Source organism: Bactrocera latifrons, unplaced genomic scaffold, assembly GCF_001853355.1.
Source record: "Bactrocera latifrons isolate USDA-ARS-PBARC rearing strain unplaced genomic scaffold, ASM185335v1 scaffold_17, whole genome shotgun sequence".
In the NCBI taxonomy this organism is placed as follows: Eukaryota; Metazoa; Arthropoda; class Insecta; order Diptera; family Tephritidae; genus Bactrocera; species Bactrocera latifrons.
The window spans coordinates 2061134-2083774 of NW_017535185.1; the positions used below are offsets into that span (position 1 = coordinate 2061134).

Consider the following 22641-nt stretch of genomic DNA (forward strand, 5'->3'; position numbering starts at 1 on the left):
AAAATAAAAAAAAAAATTTATGAAAATGAAATGTCATTTTGATTTTCTGGATTTGAAATTTAGTATAATATTTAACGTACAAGCAACGCAAAAATATTAGCAGACCAACACACAATAAGTTTAGCACATTATGGATGATGAAGAACTTTTTAAGAACATCTGCGAGAAAGTGCGCTGTACGCTACTGTCCGCCGATATGGAGAAGTTGAACTATGTGCGTGAAATGCAGGCGCGCCTACAACATCAAAGCATTTTCACCAATGTGCTCGGCACCGATAAGTATGTCGACGAAATGGATCTGGATTGGATTGAACGCGTGCGCAGCTACAGCACGGAGAAGTCCATATCCGACAGCTTGGATGGTTCCGAATCGGCGGAATTGGAACACATAATGGAAGAGGAGGAGGTAACAGCAGCTAAGTCGGAAGCTACCGAGGAGCAGGCAAGTGATGTGTGGCAAGGTTACTTTAAAGGCTTTCAAATATTAAGTGAAGCGCAAGAGGGTGCCATTGGGGACAAGAAAAAATGCATTGAACTGACATGCAGTGATTGTGACGACACAATAATTAACTATTTGCGTAAGTGGACATAAATAGGGTTATAAATATAACGTTAACTTATATAGATAGATTAAAATTTGAGGCTTGCACAGCTACTCGTGGTCCATAGTATCCTCTGATGTTATTACCACACTTGTTTCTTCTTCTTTTTCCGAGATACCAAGTGCAGCCAGGCCCTTCTTCAACTGATCTCTCCAAGCGGCTACTGAATTGAAAACCTTCATAGCTAGAGTGTTTTTTCATACGGACCTATCCATTACAGCCGCTATCTCTTGATTCCCTGAACTACTTAAATGTCGCCGTATATCTCGTACAGGTCGCAAAAGACCACAAATCTTCCGCAAAACTTGTCTCTCAAACCCTCCTAAGGCCGACACATCAGATGATGTCATTGTTCATGGCTCCGCACCATATAGCAGGACAATAATAATGAGGGACTTTTGGAGTTTGGTCTTTATTCATCGGAAGGGGACTTAAATTGTTAATGGGATACTATTCCATGGATCAGTGTGACCAATAACTACAACCATTAATTTTTAGATTTGAGTTTGAAGTGTTTCCTTCTCAGCCTTGAAGTCTAACACAGAATCACTTTTGGCAACAACTTTGTACTCAGTCCAACTGATCCATGGAATAGTATCCTTAGATGAGACAATAGATCGATTTAGCCATGTCCATGTTTAGACTGTCCGTATATTCCTATATACATATGTATATACTTGTATAATTTACATGTCTTCCCTCATTGATTCAGATGCCGGCATTAGCTGCTTTGCCGTGGACCTCTTTTACGGTACTGTCGTCGAAAATCAGGCTTTGATACTGCGTGTACGCGAAAATGAACTTAAACTCTCCAAAGAGATCGGCTTTCCAATATCATCCACTATATTCGCCAAACTCAGTCCACGCCTGCAATACACCGGTCTAATGGATCCACCAGACGCCGAAGTCGTGCTAAACAAAGGCGACGAGCTCACATTGACCAGCATGCGTGAATATTCGACGCATTGCAGCAAGAGCTGCGTTTACGTAAACGCCGCCTTTCTATTCAACGATGTGAATGTTTTCGATTACATTTGCATCGGTAGCGACATACAAGTCGCTGTGCGTAGGAAGGACACGCACCTGCGTTGCACCGTGGAGGTGGGTGGCAAATTGAGCTCACGCATGCCGGTCTTGTTCCCTTCACGCTGCACAAAATTCCTTGTGTCCATGGAGGAATTGGAGGATATCACCTTCTGCAAGGAGGTGGGCATAAATATCATTGTTTCGTATATTGGTGGCACGGAAGAGTATTTCGAAAATCTACAATATGCACTAAAGACGTTGGGTTGTGATAAAATGCGTATATATGCGCGTATTGTGCTTAACGAGGTCAAGGGTTGCGACAACGACATGGATTGGATGGCCGAAAACTACGATGGCTTCATCATTGAGCTGAGTCCGTCTGACAAGCATCCAGAGAAGGATATACTGCATCTTTGTCCGGCCGGTGAGGCGTTCATCAAACGCGCTTATCAGCTGCAGAAAGTCATCGTCTTGGCACCCACTTTGATCGTCAACAAACGACTGATCGTCGATCCAGCGCACTATCATCATATATTCCACTATCCCGATAAATACATTTTACCTTGTGTTCAGTCAAACAGCGCTTTCTACTTCTTTTACTTGCAAGATTCAATTTCGGAATTGCTGATCGAAGAGGCGCTCAGTAAGCAGCCATATTGTGATCGTTCACTTACCGGCAGCGATACGCTGGCGCGTTCGGTCGCCTGCGCCTCGTATGAGATGCACGCACCCGTGATATTTGTGTGTTCGTTAACCGGTCGTATGGCAGCTAAGATCTCACATTTCCGTCCCAGAGCACTGATCATTTTCATAACACGCATGAAATCCGCCGAGACTTTCATTTCAATGCATCACAACGTTAGATTTCTTTACTATAACGGTATAACGGTTGAAAATTACTACTGTTCGTTGTACAAGCACCTGCTCTTCGGTTTGCTGTATGCCGAGTCGCAGCGCTTGATCAAACACAACGACAATGTGATGTTCGTGTATCGGGAGACTGCCAGCATTCGTTTGCCGAACAAGTACGTGACATATAAATACCATGCGCGCCATTTCCCACAGCATTTGGATAAGATTCTGTTCAGCAAGTTCCCAGATGGCTTCTTCAAAAATCAAACCGCGCAAGACGTTAAAGATAGCAACGAAGTTGATTCTGTATCGAGCACGAGCTCGGATATCTTAATTAAAAAGGTTGTTAAGTGATATGTTCAGAAATTTGCCATAAATTATAAAGGTCTATTAAATCTACGAAGCTAACTAAAAAATATTATTAAAAAAAATTAAATGTTAATATATTATAAAAAAAAAAAAWWWWTTTTWWWAAAAAAAAAAAAAATATATATATATAAATGTATATGGAACGCATTTTAGAAGCCATGTATGCTAGACTCAGGTGATCAATGAGGATCGGAGTAGCAAGGCCTAAGATGTATTCACTACTGGGGTAAGGAGAGTTATCGAGCGATAAGACTAGGCTAGCGAGTTTCCCAGGTTTCAGTAAGCGCACCACGCTTTCGACTCTCCACAGCTCAGCTCTTTATATAGAGCGATCGAGACAGTTTGCGGACCTTAATTAGGTATTTTACTCCATTTGAGCCAAGATACTTTAGCAGAAATATGTTTAAACCATCTCGGCCACTAGATTAGACTGTTAATCTGTTGCTTAGTTCAGCTTCTTGGAACTTTATAAGTCCTTTGTTGGCCACATATCTGCAATGTGCCGGAGTTCGCCACAGGTTTAGTAAACTTGGTTATGCATTTTACTTCCGTTGAGTTCAGCTGCCTTAGCATCGGCATGTTTTAATCATCCCGGCCAATTAATTAGACTGGCAGTCTGTTGCCTAAGTAAGCTCGTTGGGCCTGAGAGCTTAATTTTAATAATCAAATGCCGTGTGATCCCTTTCTATGTGTCTTAAGATCTGAGCGCAGCTGAGTTCCAGATTGGATGTAGACTTTCAGCGTAAACGTAGCAGGGTCAGRTGGGTTGAACTCAATTCCAGCACGGATCAGATGCAGCTTCAATGATGACTAAGTTAAATTTAAACTTACAGACTCACATTCGCCGAAATAACAGTCTTTGTCCGGATATAAACTAATTGTTTTGGAGTTTGAATGGATCCTTTTAGCGCAAACGCAGCAGAAACATGTTTTCATGACCCGCGTTGGATTAAATATCAGTACTGCTGAGGCGGATGCAGAGCAACTCTGCTGCAATAATGACTTATTTAACTTAAAACTTACCGATTCAAGCAGTTTTAGAACGCCGAAATAACAGCCCTCGGCCGGTTGGAATTCGGGTTATTGTCGGTAAGATAGAACGAGTTGTTGTTGGTGCGGTAGAATACACTACTGAAGTATATTCGAAGAATGGTGCCGAGCTGAAAGTCCTTGGCTGGACAAAATTCAAGGCCTGTTGTGGTTACTTGATCCGACTGTCGTGGGAACGGTAGAACCGGCTGTCCTGGGAAGTATCTACATAAAAAGGAAGTCATGTACCATAATTTATCACTACGGTTCAAAGAATTTATTCGTTATGCAAAGAGTTTTTGGTAACAGATCTCATTTATTACTAATACATCCTCTTATGCCTCTACTTCGTGCGGACATAACCCATATTTTCGGTGTCTACCTTTCATCAGTGGAATGTTAGTGTGTATTTAACATTAATTATGCAACTTTCACAATTATTAGTCTACTCTATTTGCTTTTACGGTAACAATATATAGTTTAGGGAAGATTTCTTGGTTGAAAATTTTAAAGGTTAGCTGTTTAAAAACAATACCAACTTTAAAATGATGCGGCAAACTTTTTACAGACAACTTATGAATAAATACTTGGATTAATAAACATATGACCTTGAAAAAAATATATAATAATAGTCAAACAATAATTACAGAATTTCGAGCAGGCTCCACAAATTTGCTAATTTTTTTGCACTCAACCTTCGAGCATAAGTAATTCTGAATTTGCACTTGTCATATATAAGAAATTTTTGCAACACTACTCTTAACACAATAGCTCAGTTTGAACAGACCGCTTACTTCCTATACTTAAGACATTAGCACTGTTTGAACAGACCGCTTACTCTTTACACTTTTTAACGTCGACATTTTTGTTTAATTTATGCTTAGGTGCTACAATTTTCAAAATTCAACCACAAAGCTTAATGTAGTTGCTAGTAAAATATGATTTGGTGAACTTTCTGCACAACTGGCGTGCATGCGTGAGAATCACGTTAGGTGTGTGAGGCGCATTACGACTTATTTAGAGGCACGGCGGTGATATGCTCATAGGCAGCCTGAGAAAAAAATACACAAAATATATAAACTAAATGCTGCGAAAAGTAAATAAATATTAATAATGGTGAATTACAACCTTGAGAGTCGTGTAGCAATAGCCGGCAATGCCGTTCATTTCAAATTGAAAATTGCTGCCACCAGTCAAGTCATCTAGCAGCGCTAGCTCAGCACCGAGATGCGGTACGGCGGCGCGCAGCACCAGAAAGAGTGTGAGCGGCATCATGCCGTCGGCGGCTAATATCACAGAGTTCACTAAAAGTAATGAAAAGCGTTAGTATATATAAATAAGCCGTTATACTGTGACAACAGTTAGATTAGACGCTTATAGTAACTAACCGCTAGCAATTGCTTTGTGTGCGTCGGTTATTTGTTGTATGCAACGCTCTATCACAGTTAACATCGCTTTAGGACTATATTTTTCTTTGAGTTGTTTCAACGTTTGTATGGCGTCGGCGTAGCAGGCATGACGCACGATCGGTAAAAATGAGCTGCAGTTATGAAAATCAGTTATAATCGTAAAGGTTAGTGTGTAAAGCAACTAGAATACCTATCGAGGCCTAGACAAGCGGCTAGTTCCTCGTCTTTCAGCTTGTCCGTATAAATAAGATTCTGTCTGTACATTTCGTCCTTCACACTGCACTTGTTGGCGTAAAGCACGAACAGCGTCGAGTAAATGCCCTCACTTAGCACGATGGGATACAGCAAGGTGATGTGCGAAACTACTTCGCGCGTGCTTTCGATTACGCAATAGTCATCGGGCAGCGCCGGAAACATTTTCTGCACAAATCTGTAAACACGTTTCGAGATCGATTCCCATTCCAACATCGCTTGCTTTGCCAGTATGGGTGTCGGCTTCATTTTCCAGCAGCCATAAGAGTTGTAAAAGCAGTTAGATATGCGCTGATTCAATAGATACAGCGGATGATAGCGATCTTTGAACGCTTGTTGTAGGTAATCTTTGATGGCGGCCACATCTTGTTCGGTGAGCGTAGTGATGCCGAAGCTGGGCACGATTTCCAGATCAGTTTGTGAGGTGAAGCTGTTGGAAAGCGAAACAACTTTACTAAATAATATTTTATAATTATGCTGAAGAGGATATATTAAGTTTGCCACGAAGTTTTCGTAACACCCAGTAGGAAACTGAACTATGGAAATCTAGTCCACGTATGGAACGTTTTTTAGTTGAAGAGATATTTTCATGAAACTTAGTATGGATTGTTGTCCAAGGCAACTCTATAATATACGAAGAAATTGTACAGAGCGGACCACTATAGCATATAGCTACCATATAAACTGAACGATCGAAATCGGGTACTTGTATGGTAAACTTTCTTAGTTGATGAGATATCTTCATGAAACTTGGCACGGATGGCTTCCCGAACTGTTTTCGAGAAATGCACATGCAGAAGTGCCGTAGCCCTTTCTTCCGCGCTGGTCATATACGTGCCGTCGCTTCTTTTGATCGATAATTCGGTGTCAGTCTTTCCTCTGGCCAATGTCTTGTGCAGCCTAATTACTTCTGATGTGGCGGTGACATTTTCACAGAATCTCCTAAAACTTGTCTGTTTTGCAGACCTAATCTCCATGTTACATGCGGTTAAGTTGCTTTCATAATCCTCCCAGACCCCCATAAGTATCGCCTTCGTACTTTTTCCTAAGATGTGAGAGTCTACTGAACTACCAGGGACAGTGGCGCCTGTAAAGTGGCAGTGGCAGCTGCAATAGTATGCGTCTATAACGGACTGATTTAGCGCAGATAGCCTGCTCTTCAGTTATGGACCCGTAACATTTTTATCAGTCTGGCCCTTTCCGCTCACATTCCTACTTAGCGTATCCCGGAAGATATCCGAGTTTGCATCCCGGGTATTACGTCTGGGAGGGAGTTTGTTGACCTCTACTTTTAGAGCGAACCTTATGATTCTAAGATCGGACAAGGAGGACTAAGCTGACACCCTCCATTGTGAGGCCATTCCATTCACAGGCTCTTCCAGTTGTCATACAAACTGAACGCCCAAAGTCAAGCTTTTGTATAGAATCTTTTGCATTTGTCAAGGGAAGTTAACATTTTTATACTCTCGCAACAAAGTTGCTAAGGAGAGTATTATAGTTTTGTTCACATAACGGTTGTTTGCAAGTCCTAAAACTAAAAGTCAGATATAGGGTTATATATACCAAAGTGATCAGGGTGACGAGTAGAGTTGAAATCCGGATGTCTGTCTGTCTGTCCGTCCGTCCGTGCAAGCTGTAAGTTGCGTAAAAATTGAGATATCATGATGAAACTTGGTACACGTATTTCTTGGCTCCATAAGAAAGTTAAGTTCGAAGATGGGCAAAATCGGCAAATTGCCACGCCCTCAAAATGGCGAAAACCGAAAACCTATAAAGTGTCATAACTAAGCCATAAATAAAGATATTAAAGTGAAATTTGGCACAAAGGATCGCATTAGGCTTATTTTTTTGGAGAAGTGCGGGTGGCCCCGCCCCCTGCTAAGTTTTTTGTACATATCTCGGAAACTACTGTAGCTATGTCAACCAAACTCCACAGAGTCGTTTCCTTCAGGCATTTCTATATACAGTTCAAAAATGAAAGAAATCGTGTAATCGGATAATAACCACGTCCACCTCCCATACAAAGGTTATTTTGAAAATCACTAAAAGTGCGTTAACCGACTAACAAAAAACGCCAGAAACACTAAGTTTTACGGAAGAAATGGCAGAAGGAAGCTGCACCCAGGTTTTTTTTTAAATTGAAAATAGGCGTGGCGTCGCCCACTTATGGACCAAAAACCATATCTCAGGAACTACTCGACCGATTTCAATGAAATTCGGTATATAATATTTTCTGAACACTGATGACATGTGCGAAATATGGGTGAAATTGGTTCACAACCACGCCTTCTTCCAATATAACGCTATTTTGAATTCCATCTGATGCCTTCTCTGTATAATATATACATTAGGAACCAATGATGATAACGGAATAAAACTTAACATAAATACGGTATTTGAGGTGAGGTATCCCTTGTGGAAAAATTGTCGTGATCGGACTATAACTTTTCATGGTCCCTAATATCGAACACGAACAACTCAGTGCCTAACCAAACCTAACCTAATTTTTCCGCGAAAATATCGGTAAATCAGTACAGTTAAAATAAATGAAAAAACAATTCAATACTCAAAGTACACAAATTGATCTAATCTAATTAATTTTACAGCAAAATAAAAGAATATGTAAATGACGGATAATGAAATCTCGATTATCACTTTATCACGCGACAGTATAAAATGTTCGGTGACACCCGAACTCGGCCCCTCCTTACTTGTTTTTTCTTGTTTTTCTGAAAAAAAGTGTTACCTATTATTATTAAAACTTTCGCCAATGTTCAGTATGCTGTCGCATGAAGAGCGCAAACTCGGCGCGTTGGCATCGCCCAGCCAATGGTTTATCTGCGCATTGAGCAAACCGCTTATGGAGTTATTGTCTTCACTGTTGTAGTGTGTGAAGCTTTGTGTGCCCCACACGTTATCGAAATCGTTTACATCGCCGTCGTAAAGCATTTCCTGTGAGTGAGAACGTCGTGAGTCCGTCAGACTGCTACTTAAATCCAGTATGCTCGTTTTAGCCGTTGTGAGCAAACTATTTGTGGACTTTAGACTCAGTTTATCGAAGCTGTTGGAGAAGCCGAGTGATATGTTTTTGGCAAAGTAGCTGCGCGTCGACTGATAAGCGCTGTCTTGCTGCTCTAATGTGCGTTCACGCTCACGCAGCGAATACATGTAAACAGCAATACGATTCCAGAGTGCTTTTGTCGCACTCACGGTAGCGTCAGATTTCTGCGCGCTGTTAACGGCAGCACCACCGAGCACTTCTTCTTCGAAATTTTCAAAGAGTGAACGCCATTTGCGACTGTTATCGACGACTAAAGCACCGATAGAACTGAAAATATATAGAAATTCAATTTTGTTTGGCAATTTTGGTGGAGAATTTGAGTTATTAATACCTTGGATATTTTGGAAATTGCTTGTTCATAGACATGCTGCCAGAGATAATGCGCACTTCTTGCCATGTACCACCTAACTGGCCCCTCAAAACATTGCCTATCTTTTGGCGACTCGTAAAATCATCGCTCTCGTTTAGGTCCGAATCCTGTATGAATTGTTTTTGTAATAAAATACAGTATAAAAGGTACGACTTTAACTTTTTACTGACCTCTGTGTTCGCTGCACCGGTTGGCATGTAATAAGCACCCTTGCCAATTGGGCCCTGCAAAGACAGTTCGCCCTCATAGTAGTAGTCCTTTTCTAGCACCGCTATGCCCGGACCAGCTAGTTCATCATTCGCAAAGAGACCCTCGAAGTAGTCGCCGTTCATCGTAATGCAAATGCCAGCACCGACACGCTTATTATCCGCAAACATGCCCATATACTTGTCACCCGTCAACATGTCGTCCAGGATACCATAACCGGATTTTGCATTTGCCTGAAATTCGCCGACATAGGTGCAATTGTTGCTACGCTGCATGCCATGCCCATGAAATAGACCATCCCGAAAGTGACCCTCGTAAACCTCATTATCTTTCAGCTCATAGGTTCCATGACCGTGGAATTTGTCAGCCTTAAATTGACCTTCGTACAAACCCACCGACGGTATTACCATTTTGCCATAACCTAGAAAATGTATAGTTTGATGAATACGCCGCAATTAGCCAACAAGCCAAAGCTTTACCTTCTATTTCGCCATTCCGAATTTGTCCGAAGTAAACGCGTCCGTCTGGATACTCGAGGTAGCAGCTGCCATGCAGCACGCCATTACGCCAGCGACCATAAGCCTGCACACCGGCATATTTGGCGTGATTGCGACTAAACAGGTGAGCCGTAGTGCGCACACTCGACAACTTGACGTCCGTCGGCCGGCCAGTAGCGAGCTTCACAGCCGATTCGATTTGATCGTACCAAAGTTTCTTATCGTGATTCGTACGCGCCAGCAGCGTGAATGTGCGCTCCGGCGTTGTAATGCGTAAGGCGGTGTCATTTTCCATCTTCACCCACAGCGTCACCAGCGGATATGTGTGCAACTGGCCACTAACCTGACAGAAGCAATCGGAGAATAGGATAAACGTGTTGCTGGACATGCTCATGGTGGTGTGCGCTAATTTCAGCGGCACCGTTGTGGAGGTAAGTATGACGCGTCGTTGCTTGCGGCGAAAATGTCGAATTTTTGTGTTGCGCTCATTGCGCTGCCAAAACTCTAAGGTGTTCTCCGCCAGCTCCAAGTCAATGCGCTGTTGTCGCGCGTATGCGTCCCAAGCGAAGAGATGCTCGGTGAATTCGGGACGCGTTTTTATGAGTTGTTCGAGAAATTGCACATAATGAGGGAAAACTTGAAAGGGCTGCTGACAGATGCGCAGCAAGTCGATGTTATGCTCGCGCTGTCCGGGCAATAACGGCACACTCGACAATTGGCTATAGAGTTTGGAGGCCTCTGCGAAAGCATCGACCGAGTAAAGGTCGCAATAAGCTTTTGTGTACTGCGTAAAAAGTTCGATACACTCACGGTAATGCTGCACAAAAACCAATTCTGTCGGATTTGTAAAGTCGGAACGGTAAAATTCCTCAAAGGATTTCAACGTACATGCGATCAGGTACAAGAGTTTGTGATAAAACTGGCATATGTGTTGCAGCTGCAACAGCACGAAAGCTGCGCTCTTCTGCTGGAAAAGCTCAATCATTTGTATGCCATGGCGGTACACCAACAGCATTTTCAGTTGCTGTTGCAGCCCCGTATAGTAGGCGTGGAATTGACGTTGGAATTTACGACGATTTTGCAAAGTGTATGTCGCTGAGGCGAGCAACAAAGGTATGGTTTTGCGATTGGTGGCGTCACGCATGTTCAAAGTGAGCAAATGTTGCTCAAAGCTCGTAAGCAGCTGCTGTTCTTTTATGTGTACTTCCCCACGCGCATTCAATAGCACGGTTTGGAAATCGCCACAGCAGGCATTGAGTATATTGCGCTGAGTAACTTCCAGTTCCACTTTGTCCAATTTCAGTTCGGTAGGTGAACTTATATCCGTTAGTTCTTTTTGGTTATTCAGTTGTAGCTGCGTGTTGAGCCCCCAGTGAAATAATCTGCCATCTAGCGTGCGTGCTACGCTGTGTTCTCTACCAGCAGCCACACTGCATACGCCCAGCGCTTCCAGCTTTTGCAGATAATTTACTGTATTGCGTTTAACGTGATCGCCCGTGCCAAGTAAGCCGCCATTCGCAGCACCAAATGTGCAAACTTGTGTGTGCAGCAGCGAGTAGCCTTGTTTAAGTATTTCTTTCAGATTATAGTCAATGTCATCTTGTTGTGTTTGGCTTGATTTGGTGCTACTATAAGAGCGCACGGATGAGTTCGAGTTTAATTCGGCTTTTTTATCTGCATTTTCATCGCCAACAGAATTTTCAATATCTAGCTGGTTACCATAGGTGCGAACACGTGCAGCTGAAGGCGTATGATTTGATGTTGCTAAGTTTGTGATATACATAATGGTGAGTTTAGCCAAATTTATAAAACATTGCATTTACTTACAAGCAATATTAGTTTCCTGTCCATTGCTAGAGAGTTTTAACGGATCGCCTTCTGTGGGGTAAGCGCGTTGTAGTAGTAACACAAAAAACTCATCACCAGCTACGAGATCCAGCAAATATTTACTTTCTTCAATTAGGCGTATATGCTTGGGCTGCACTTCTGCGTGAAATACATCACCGCAACTGCCCATTACATACAATTCGCCGGCGCGTGTGACAAAGACTACGCCACGCGACGCACAACAAACGCGTTCAATAAAAATACCCTCCTCGGAAAGCTCAAGTGGATCAAATGATAGCAATTGCCAAGCATTTTTGCATAAACTTGTGTTGCCTGTTTGCTTTATAGCTTGCATCAGCACTTCACCATTCGCCGTTACAACAAACAGTTGGCACAGCTGTCGACAATAGGCTATATCCACTATGCATGTGCGGTGCAATTCTAAATGCAGTGTATTGGAGGAATGTGTCGATTTCTTAGCAATGTAAAGTGAGCCATCAGCGGTGAGTATTAATAGTAACTCGTACAGATCTACAGCGCAGAGACGTGTGGCAGGTTGACGTTCCAAAGGTGGCACCGTGGCCCATTGCAATTGTTGTGCCACACCCTCCCGATAGATGATAAATGCATCCTCCGTATTTTCCTCTGCCATTGTTAAACTGCAGAAAGTCAAACATAATTACGCAATTTAAATACAGATATGATATGCTAATGTGATATATACTCACCTTGAGATTGGAGAATTTCGAGACTCTTATTTTTTATCTTATTTATTTTTTTTAGTTATATTCTTACTTTAGGGCACATTTAACATATTTTATTTACAATATTGTTTTCCATATGTTTGTATTTGTTTATTTGTAGTTTAAAGCATATGCAAATACACAATATTATAATCAATCTCGATTTGTTTTCGCGTGAAAATAAAGAAAACTATACAAAGAGAAATCAATTAACTGCGATTCAAAACAAAGCCTTTGACAGTGATGACGTATGAAAGAACAGCTGATTGTGTACAACGTTGTCTAATCGTTTTAAATTAATATTCAATAAAAACTCCAGTCCCGAGACAAAAAGTGTCGACCTTAATCATATACATTTTAGATTTTTAAATATGTACATATGTATTCATTTAATACGGCATAATTAACTTGTTTTTTATGTTTCCATTGCCAGCACCGATAAAACCGAAAAGCTTGTCCCGAACGTCAAGAGCTATATGCCGAAGCGCATGTCGCTTTTTATCAGCTGATGGAATGAAGAAAAATGTATACGTCAAAAGAAAAAAGCTGAAAACCGTGAAAGCAAAACAGAAGTTGGCTGGGTGAAAAGCAAAAGTAAAATATATTTATTGTTACCTTGTAGCGTTACAATTGTGTTAATTAATAACTATTTGTTTGCATAATTTGCGAGGATGCTCAACGAAAGCATCAAGATATACAATTCTTCGCTCATTTGATAGTTTGATAAAATATCAATAAAAAAAAACAATAAATGATGTCAGCTGCCCATAAATAAACCAGACACGACAAGTAAGTCATATCTGCATAAATGTATGCGAGGTAACTTTAGAATTTCCATTTTAGGAAGAGCGGAATCGTCCGTCGAGTCCATGATGAGTGATGCCCCAATTGGTAACGTAAATTTAAATTGGGAATATGGTGGTATACTAGGTGAGACGAAAAGGGCTTCAGTAGAAAACATGGAGACTGCTCCGGAACAACGTCACAATTCCGACGACGTTTCGGCAACGTCTGTATTAAGTGTGTCGAAAAATTCTGGTTTGGCATATGATTCTGGAAATTACACTATCAGTTCAAACAACAGTGAAATATCGTGTCCATTTGAATTGGATCTAAATAATCATTGCCAGCACATACACATATTGCTAAAGGAGCGTGATCAGGCACTATTCACTGCCATGCAAGATGTTCGAAAGCTACGCAGTGAACTGGAGCGACTCAATAAATCAGAAGAATGGTATAAAAAGGAGTTGCGTGCACAAAAAAATACGCGTTTGCAGGCGCTTGAACGACTATATTCGCAAGAACGTAAATATATGCAGGAGAATCAACGCTTACAACGCGAATGTGTGCGTCTGTATGAGAAATGCGGTGATTTGGAAAAGCAGATGCAAGCGAAACGAGATAAAGCTATGCAAAAATTAGTAGAAGATGAGCAGCTAACCAATGTGTATGATGAAACGGATGAGGTGTTAAACAAATTTGAATTGGAACAACAACGTGCATTGGTTAATGACCAGGAAAAACTAATCAGCGTACTACGTAAGCAAAAACATGTACTGCTTGAGGACTTGAGTAGACTGAATGCGGAAAAAGATGCCAAAGTATTGGAACTGCAGGAAACGCTTGCTGGTGTAGAGGTCGAAAATACACATATGACAGCACAGTGTAAGCGTTTGATAAAGGAAAGGCAAATGCTAGAAGACACGCTGAAAACAAAAGATCAAGCGCTAAATGCAGAAATCGCAGAGAGGTTAAAAATGACAACTTTGATTGAGCAGCTAAAAGAACAGAGCAAATCACAGCAGGAATTGTTAGCGCACAAAGAACACGAAATTCAAGTGATGCAACAAAATTTCAATGATAATATGCAAAACGAATGGAATATGGATGAAGTGCATCGTTTGAGTATGTCTTATCATGATGACATCAATGCGAAAACCGCTGAGATATCGTCACTTAAAAAGTCTTTATATGCGCTTCAGTTGGAATTAAATACTTTGACAGACCTGCAAACGCAGCATGAGGCACAGACGCGACAAATAGATCAACTCAACTTTTCACTAGAAACACAAAACTGTGAGCTAAAAAATTTAAAGCAAACGGACGAAGAAAAGGCACAACAAATAACTGAGTTACAGCAGAATTTAGTTAAAATTCGCACGCAACATGACATTACGCTTGAACAAATGTGCACTGAACAATCGAATTTGAAAAGTATCAAGCGCGAGTTGATTGCCCTGCATGAGCAATATGCCAGCATGTGTGCGCTTTGTGAAAAAACGCGTTTCCAATTGGAGATACTCGAAATCGAGAATGGCAAGTTGCGATTCCAATCGAACGGTGACAAACGCGAAATAGACGCGCTTAGGGAAAAGTTGAAAGGATACCTTAAACATACGTCGGATTTGGGCAAGAGAATAAATGAGCTCGAAGCGAAATTGCAGAGTGCAACCGAGCGAAACACGCAATTGCAAGCAAAATTGGGGCAGTATGAGAAAGGTACCGGTACCGGGGCCGAACAGGAACATTTCAGTAACGAAAATAAACAAATAATACAGGAAAATAGAGCGTTAAAGGAACGATTAGACGAGCATAATAATAGTTTTGAAGACTGCAGGGTGGACCAAAAAGATACAGGAAGCGTAAATGAAAACGAAGGTGATGATAGCGGATTTTTGGAAGCTACTAACGTAGGCTTAAGTGAGTGTGAAGACAGAAGAAAATCTCCCGACTTGCAACACACAAGCGATGCAGATTGCGCCACTATCACAGCTGTAAACGGCACGCTGCTGGAACAATTGAATCACCAAAGTGAAATTTTAAAAGAGCGACAAATATTAATCGCTGCTTTGGAGGAGCTTATTTGTAATGGTGCGTCAACAATAGATAACGGTAATTTTTTATATATATATTTTTTTTTTGCCAGTCAATTTTTTTTATAAAACTAAAAACATTACCTTAAATAAGGTTTAGTTTTGGCTTAAAGTTTATGTTGATTCAGTGCCAACTGACGACCGCAATAATTGCGAAATGCTGTTATCAATGGCATCTGTTCAAAGGTAAATGGTTACCTCTTAACTTAACACTCCCCTCACTAAATACACATCGACTATATTTACATATTTACAAATGGACGAAGGAGTACAGACTTGACCTTAATGTTGCAATCGATGGCCTCAAGACGTTCAGACTGTCAACAAAACTAAAATTTTAGGTGTGACTTTTGACAGTCTGTGCCCCTTCACTTCTCATATGACTGCGATTATCACCAAAGTACAGAGCCGCAACAGAATCCTCAAGTAGCTAGCCAGCAGCACATGCGGAAAAGACAAAGAAACGTTGTTGGTAACTTACTACGCAATCGGTCGGTTGGTACTTAACTATGCCACACCAACATGGTCGCTTGGATGCAGTAAAACGCTGACGAGGAAGCTCAGACTTGTCAGAATACTGCACTCCGCATGACTCTAGCCACTTCTCTGAATGACAAACGTACCCCATTCAACTCCCTAAGGTCCGACCTTGACGAAGCAGCACATTTCCTGGGTCTACAGTTAGATGACTTCGATGTCACCAGTTCAAAAATATATATATTTTTTTCAATATTGTGATTACCCCTAAGCCATGAAGTATCCTTTTGCTAGAAGATAACTAATATTTTCTTAACGCCTTTAGATTCTTCCATCACATCGCGTGTTGAAGCCAATCAGCCGGTCGGTGGATTAACGGCGCAACAACAGCAACTGATGGCGTATTTAAACTCACAAAGTCTTTTGATTGAGGAGAAAAGAAAGCTTTTGGAAGCTTTCGAAACTCTATTCAATGAAAAACCTGGTCCACATGAAAACTCACACGACTTTCAAAGCCTTTCAAATATCAGAAAAATAATTGATGAAAACAAAAAACTAAAAAATACTGTAAATACGAAAGAAGCCGATGTGCTAATGAGCATAACGAACATAAAAGACAACATTGAAAAAGCGACAGCTTTCGGCAAAGAGGTTGAGTATTTACGAAAGAAATTACAAGAAAATGACGAAAGATATTTAAAAGACCGAGGCGAGCAAGAGCGACTCCACGGCGTGCAAATGCAGAGCTGCGAAGCAAGCATGCAACACCTACAAACCGAGAATGAACGCCTCATGAACGAAATGCAAAGCTTGTTGGAAGCAAAATTTCAAATTGAAAATGCGCTTGAACAGCAAACACAGCTGATTGACGAACTGAAAAGTAAGTTGTCAGCGCTTGAAATAAATGAAGACACCTGTGAAGCTAACAACACACCAGAGCTACCGCCAGGCGAAAGAGAGGAACTGCTGCGCCTGCGTGCAAAAGTTGAGGAACTTGAAAAGCGTTTGGCGGCAGCGTTGAAACACGATGAAGCGCGCCGCAACGAAAGAGTGCGCCTGCTTCAGCAGCTGATCGAGCAACAAAATGGCAAAGTGAAGCAGCTAACTGAATCACAAGCAGACTGGGAAGAGCTGCTCACAGCACTGCAAGTCGCGCAAAAGTTGGAGGAAAGTGCGCGAGCCGAGTTGCAGTTAAAACACACCGAACTGGAGGAGCTAAATGCGCTGTTCGCCGAGCAGAACGAAGAGTTGAGACAACTCCAAGCCATTGCTTTGCTTGCCAAAAGCAAAGAAGAAGAACCACATGAAAATGCACAAACGAACTGTGAGATGTTGCAAGCCAAACTTAGCGCGCAATTGGCCGCGAGCGCAGCCCAGCAGCGCCAAATTGAGGAATTGCAGGGCAAAAATGCGCGACTCGAACGTCAGCTAAATGAAGATTACGCCGAAGAAATGGCGCGTAATCAGCGACAGTTGCGCGCTTTGCAAACCAAAATGGACAAACTTAAAACCGAACGGAATGAGTATGCTGAGCGCCTGGCGGCAATGGAGACAGAGCTGCAGCAGCTGAGGAAGAGTAAGCGCGATGGCCTCGTCTTGCCACCAGAATTTGTAGTATTATCTAAGAAGACGTTACAAGCTTGTGATGAAACCGCCACCTCCAACGATGCAAACGTCAACACAAGCGGCAGCGAGTCGGACAGTAACGAACGCATGCGCATACTCACCAAAGTGCTCGAAGCGGAGTACAGGCGCAAAATGAAGCGCTACGACTTGCATATACACACACTGCTGGGCAATATCAGAAAGCTGAAGAAGACGCTGCGTGCGACCGAGCAACGCGCCGCACATTTGACGCACGAGCAGTGCAAGACAATGGAAGAGTTGCACGAACTACGCTTGACCGGAAGGCAGCTGGAGGAGATGCGCTTGAAGTGCGAACATAACCAAAACACAATTAAAGTATGCTGTGCGGAAATAGAAATGTTAAAATTGGAAAATAATTTTATTTTTTCATCTAACAGGCACTCGAACAGGCTCTAGAAATGGAGCGCAAAAAATTCGAGGCTTCCGATTTGGGCAAGGCAGCGCACATTACACGCGACTCGGCTGCGGTGGCGCAAAGTAGCGTTGAGCCGGCGCATGAGGTCGCCAATTTAATTGATGATTACAAAAAGGTATGTACTTTTCATAGTTATTTCAGTTATATGTAGTTTAAATATCTAAACAAAAATGTTTATAGTTAATTCAACAATCGGCGCTGGCTACACGCCGCCCCAAGACCAGCAGCATACTGGAGCTGATACAACGTAGCAATCAATGTGTGCCAAATTTACACAAACTGGACGCGTCAGTTGATGGCTTGCGCAAGGACTTGGCGCATTTCCTTAGCGCGCATACAAGGAATATGCGTGCTGTTGCGAGTGCGCAGAAGTTGGATGGACCCTCGCTGTTGGATGAGCTGCGCGCTGCAACTGAAACTTACTAAATTTTCAGGAAATTTTATTGTGTTAGCTTTAAACAAGCTGAAATAATTTCGTGGAATGGTAGACGGAGCTGATCGGCTAAAAATCCGTGAGCTTACCGGTCACTTAGACCCGTCTATTGTGTGCACGGTATCTTTAATATTAGTAGCTTAAGCTGTGAACGGCTCTGCACAGGTTGAGCGTCATTTTTGTCATACTTCCTTCTTGCTGTGCATAAAATGCAAACGAACATTGCCAAATTAAGTTAAACTATTTCTATATTTTTTATTACTTATCTAATAGTAGCTGCTTTCAGTTCCTTATTCTTCATATTTATTTGTTGTTTCCGTTTTTTATTTATATATAAAGTAGATTTCTTCCTAAAGACATTTTTCTCGAGTATACGGGTTATTCTTGAAAAAACCAAAATAAAAAAAATTTAAAAAAATGTCTGACAAATTAATTGCCAAACGACCAAATAAACGATATTGACTACAATAATAATTGCCGGCATTTGAACTTTTGTAAATTCAGTTAATTATAATTTTAGGTGTGATGAGTAAAAAGCGCCTAAGAAATCGAGAAGCGCAGAGCTCATACAAAACAGCAAAGCTCGACACGCTGATAATCTGAAACTTACCGATCCAAACGAGGTTAGATCTTCGAAAGAACAGCTCTTGACCGAGTAAAATCAATTTTAGTATCGTAGCACCGGCTGTCGTGGAAATTTCGAAATTTCCTGGGCCTACCTTTGGATGACCTCGATAAATACTTATCTGAACCTTACCACCCTAACGGGGCCTAGATAACCGTTACAATAACAACAGCTAGCTGATAATTTTTATATCGTTTTTTTTTTACGCTGAACAAGCTATATTAATTCTGCAACACACAGGGAGACCACGCAGACCTATATATATATATGATCTACACGACCTCAGTTTTTGAGATATTAACCTGAAATTTTGCACACATCCATTTCTCTACAAGAAGCTGCTTATTTGGCGAAAAAGCCGAAATCGGACCACTATAGCACATAGCTGTCATACAAGCTGAGCCATAAAAATCAAGTACTTCTATGGAAAACTTTTCTATTAGACAAGATATCTTTACAAAATTTGGGACGGATTACTCTTCAAAAATTTGGTATGACTTCCGAAAAAATTGTTTAGATCGAACGACTATAGCATACAGCTGCCTCAGTTTGAGCCATAAAAATGTTATACTTGTATAGAAACCTTTTCTCTTTGATGAGTTATCTTCAAAAAATTTGACATACATTATTATTCAAGGCACTTGGCAATGCGATCGCATAACTTGTAAACATGGCTGTAAGATTTGGAGACGTAATAACCCGGAGTACGAAAATGAGCTGATACGTTCAAGTGCCTGCTATACAGAAGATAGCACCGCTACCAAAAACTGTCAATATTCGTATATCGATATATACGACGGGCTACAGCCTGAGCTGGCAGGAAGTAAAGGGCACCGTAGCCGCTGAGGATTGGGCTAGTGTGCAGCAGACCACTAGAGATAATATGAAAGCAGTCGATGCGCTGATACCAGCTGCGGGTAAATTGACATGCAAGCAACAACAACAATGTAATCAAGATAAGGAAAATAATGTTATTAAGCGCATGCGATTTATGTTAATTTAATTTAGCTGAAAAAAATATTAAATTTATGTATGTATATGCATATACGTGTAAATAAGAAAACAAAAAAACCGTTATTTTCGGCTACACCGAAACTGTAATATGTAAATGCACTTCACAGGTGCATTTCTTATAGCAAAAATGTATATAAAAAGGTCTTTACCTTTATTTTGTTCGCTCAGTTTGTATGGCAGCTACACACATATTAACCTGAAATTGTGTACACATTAATTTCTCTACAAGAAGCTACTTATTTGTAGAAAAGTCCGAAATGGGACCACTATAGCACATAGCTGTCATACAAGCTGAGCCGTAAAAATCAAGTCTTGTATGGAAAACTTTTTTATTAGACAAGAAATCCTTACGATATTTGGGACGGATTATTCTTTAAAAATTTGGTATGATTTCCGAAGATATTGTTTAGATCGAACGACTATAGCATACAGCTGTCGTACAAACTGAGCCGTAAAAATGTTATCCTTGTGTAGAAAACTTTTTTATTTGACGAGTTATCTTCACTAAATTTGGCATAGATTATTATTCAAGGCAAAGGTACAATGCCCGAAGAAATGGTCATGATCGGACCACTACAGCATATAGCTGCCATACAAGCTGAGTCATAAAAATCAAGTCTTTGTATAGAAAACTTTTCTATTTGACGAGTTATCTTAACAAAATTTTACATACATTATTATTCAAGACAAAGGTACAATGTCCAAAGAAATAATCCAAATCGGATCACTATAACATATAGCTGCCATACACACTGTCCGCTCAAAAGTAAGATTTTCTACATATGTAGGGCATTATAGCTTCGGTGCAAACGGTTATTCTTATTACATATCATTTTGCTAATAACCTACGATCACTTTGTGTTTTAGCAACAGTTTAGCAACTGAATTTGATGAGTAAGGCGGCCTTTCGACTGCTCGTATATTTGTTACTATTCGTGCCCTGGCGATAACAACTCCGAATCAAACGGATCATCAAGTGCAAAGTTTGTAATGTCGCATCACTTTCAAACACTTTACTCCATTTTGGCTGCGTTACACTGTCTCACGGCGGCCAAATATGTGTCGGGCATTTCCTACATAGATGATGTACAACTTTCGCATGAAAATGGTAAGCCATTATTGCTTAACATTAACATTAACTTTATAACTATAACATTTACATATATATGTAATACATAGGCACTTGGCAATGCGATCGCATAACTTGTGAACATGCTATCCATGGCTGTAAGATTTGGATACGTAATAACCCGGAGGACGAAAATGAGTTGATACGTTCAAGTGCCTGCTATACAGAAGATGGCACCGCTACTCGGCAGCTTAGCCAAGCACAACGCATGCCGAAACCAAAAACTGTCAATATTGATATAGATTCTTATATTGGCGCGCAATCGATATATACAACGGGCTACAGCTTGAGCTGGCAGGAAGTGAAGGGCACCGTAGCCGCTGAGGATTGGGCTAGTGTGCAGCAGACCACCAGAGATAATATGAAAGCAGTCGATGAGTCCAATAGCTCTTCGTAGATGTGCTGATACCAGCTGCGGGTAAATTGACATGCAAGCAACAACAGCAATGTAATCAAGATAAGGAGAATAATGTTATTAAGCGCATGCAATTTATGTTAATTTAATTTAGCTGAAAAAAATATAAAATTCATGAACATGTACATATGTATATGCATATACGTGTAAATAAGAAAACAAGAAAAACCGTTATTTTCGGCTACACCGAAACTGTAATACGCTTCACAGGTGCATTTCTTATAGCAAAAATGTTTATAAAAAGGCCTTTACCTTTATTTTGTTCGTTCAGTTCATATGGCAGCTAGATATATGCGTAGTAGTAGTAGTAGTAGTAGTAGTGCGATCTGAAAAATTTCTTCGGAAATTGTAGCAATGGCTTAGTTAATAATTTATGCCAAATTTAGTGACGATAAATTAGCAAATACCAAAATTTTCCTTACAAGGACAGGGTTTGTTCGATCAGTTTGTACGGGACCTATAGGCTATAATCGTTCGATCTAAAAATTTTCAATCAGAGATTGTAGCTATGCCTCAGATAATAATTCTTGCTAAATTTCGTGAAGATAAGTCATCAAATACAAAAGTTTTCCAAACAAGGACATAATTTTTAGGACTCAGTCTGTATGGCAGCTATATGCTATAGTAGTTCGATCTGAAAAAAATCTTCGGGGATTGTGTCATATCTTAAAAAAATAATTCGCCCCAAATTTCGTAAAAATATCTTGTCAAATAAAAAAGTTTCCATACAAGAATATGATTTTGATTCTTTAGTTTGTATTACAGCTATATGCTATAGTAGCCCGATCTGAAAAATTTCTTTAGAGATTGTAATATTGCTTTGGTTAATAATTTATGTAAAATATCGTGAAGATATCTCGTCTAATACAAAAGTTTTCCATACCAGGACTGCATTTTGTTCGATTAGTTTGTATGGCAGCTATATGTTATAGTAGTTCGATCTGTATAATTTCTTCGGAGATTGTACCGTTGCCTTGGCTAATAATTTATGCTAAGTTTCGTGAAGATATCTTGCCTAATACAAAAGCTTTCCGTGCAAGAACTTAAATCCAATCGTTCGAGACCTTGGTGTACCCGAAAGCGATCGAAATTTATGTGAACTCGTATGTGAACGCCTCAGCAAAGTGGGTTACTTGCTGCAATACGAAATTCTATTCGGTGAACGCAACAATCCACGCCGTTTCATGGCCGCAGAAAACGAGGGATAGCATTAAGCATTACGAAGAGGATGCATGGACCTATTTCCGAGGGGTTCGAGTATCAATAAGTACATTAAACACTTATTGATACTCGATGCTATTAAATACTAAATAAATAACCAGCAATTAAAGTAAAATTTTGTATTAAAATTTTGTCGAAAAATCTC

General features: G+C 40.7%; 4 protein-coding genes, 1 long non-coding RNA gene and 1 pseudogene across 7 annotated transcripts in view; 4 read left to right on the forward strand and 2 right to left on the reverse strand.

The window, feature by feature from the left end:
• LOC108966765 overlaps positions 1-4097 on the reverse strand; it is a 130165-nt gene extending 126068 nt beyond the window's left edge. The window contains exon 1 of the long non-coding RNA XR_001993209.1: positions 3873-4097. This is a non-coding gene — a long non-coding RNA (uncharacterized LOC108966765). The remainder of the gene's footprint in view (positions 1-3872) is intronic.
• Positions 55-2868, forward strand: LOC108966751. Its single transcript, XM_018929787.1, has 2 exons — positions 55-578; positions 1315-2868. The coding sequence occupies exons 1-2, from the start codon at positions 131-133 to the stop codon at positions 2832-2834; spliced, it is 1968 nt and encodes a 655-aa protein (XP_018785332.1). The 5' UTR covers positions 55-130; the 3' UTR covers positions 2835-2868.
• A 74-nt stretch (positions 4098-4171) lies between the features above and the next one.
• Positions 4172-12412, reverse strand: LOC108966813 (alsin homolog). The gene is made up of 10 exons (XM_018929897.1): positions 12230-12412; positions 11502-12160; positions 9657-11438; positions 9141-9598; positions 8932-9077; positions 8286-8867; positions 5478-5969; positions 5267-5418; positions 5007-5182; positions 4172-4929 (listed from the first exon to the last, which is right to left on the reverse strand). Exons 2-10 carry the CDS (start codon positions 12151-12153, stop codon positions 4885-4887), a joined length of 4485 nt encoding a protein of 1494 aa, XP_018785442.1. The 5' UTR covers positions 12154-12160; positions 12230-12412; the 3' UTR covers positions 4172-4884.
• Positions 12413-12804: 392 nt separating this feature from the next.
• LOC108966809 (putative leucine-rich repeat-containing protein DDB_G0290503) lies at positions 12805-18566 on the forward strand. Of its 3 annotated transcripts, none has more exons than XM_018929890.1 (5): positions 12805-13033; positions 13074-15139; positions 15923-17559; positions 17622-17774; positions 17840-18566. In XM_018929890.1, the coding sequence occupies exons 2-5, from the start codon at positions 13114-13116 to the stop codon at positions 18083-18085; spliced, it is 4062 nt and encodes a 1353-aa protein (XP_018785435.1). In that variant the 5' UTR covers positions 12805-13033; positions 13074-13113; the 3' UTR covers positions 18086-18566. The 3 variants fall into 3 exon arrangements, with proteins under 3 accessions (XP_018785435.1, XP_018785434.1, XP_018785437.1); XM_018929889.1 differs by having other exon boundaries at positions 13088-15139; XM_018929892.1 differs by having other exon boundaries at positions 13088-15118.
• On the forward strand, positions 18141-20358 carry LOC108966706 (annotated as a pseudogene).
• Positions 20359-20390: 32 nt separating this feature from the next.
• Positions 20391-21400, forward strand: LOC108966798. The gene is made up of 2 exons (XM_018929865.1): positions 20391-20839; positions 20911-21400. The coding sequence occupies exons 1-2, from the start codon at positions 20722-20724 to the stop codon at positions 21255-21257; spliced, it is 465 nt and encodes a 154-aa protein (XP_018785410.1). The 5' UTR covers positions 20391-20721; the 3' UTR covers positions 21258-21400.
• The last annotated feature ends 1241 nt before the right edge of the window (positions 21401-22641 follow it).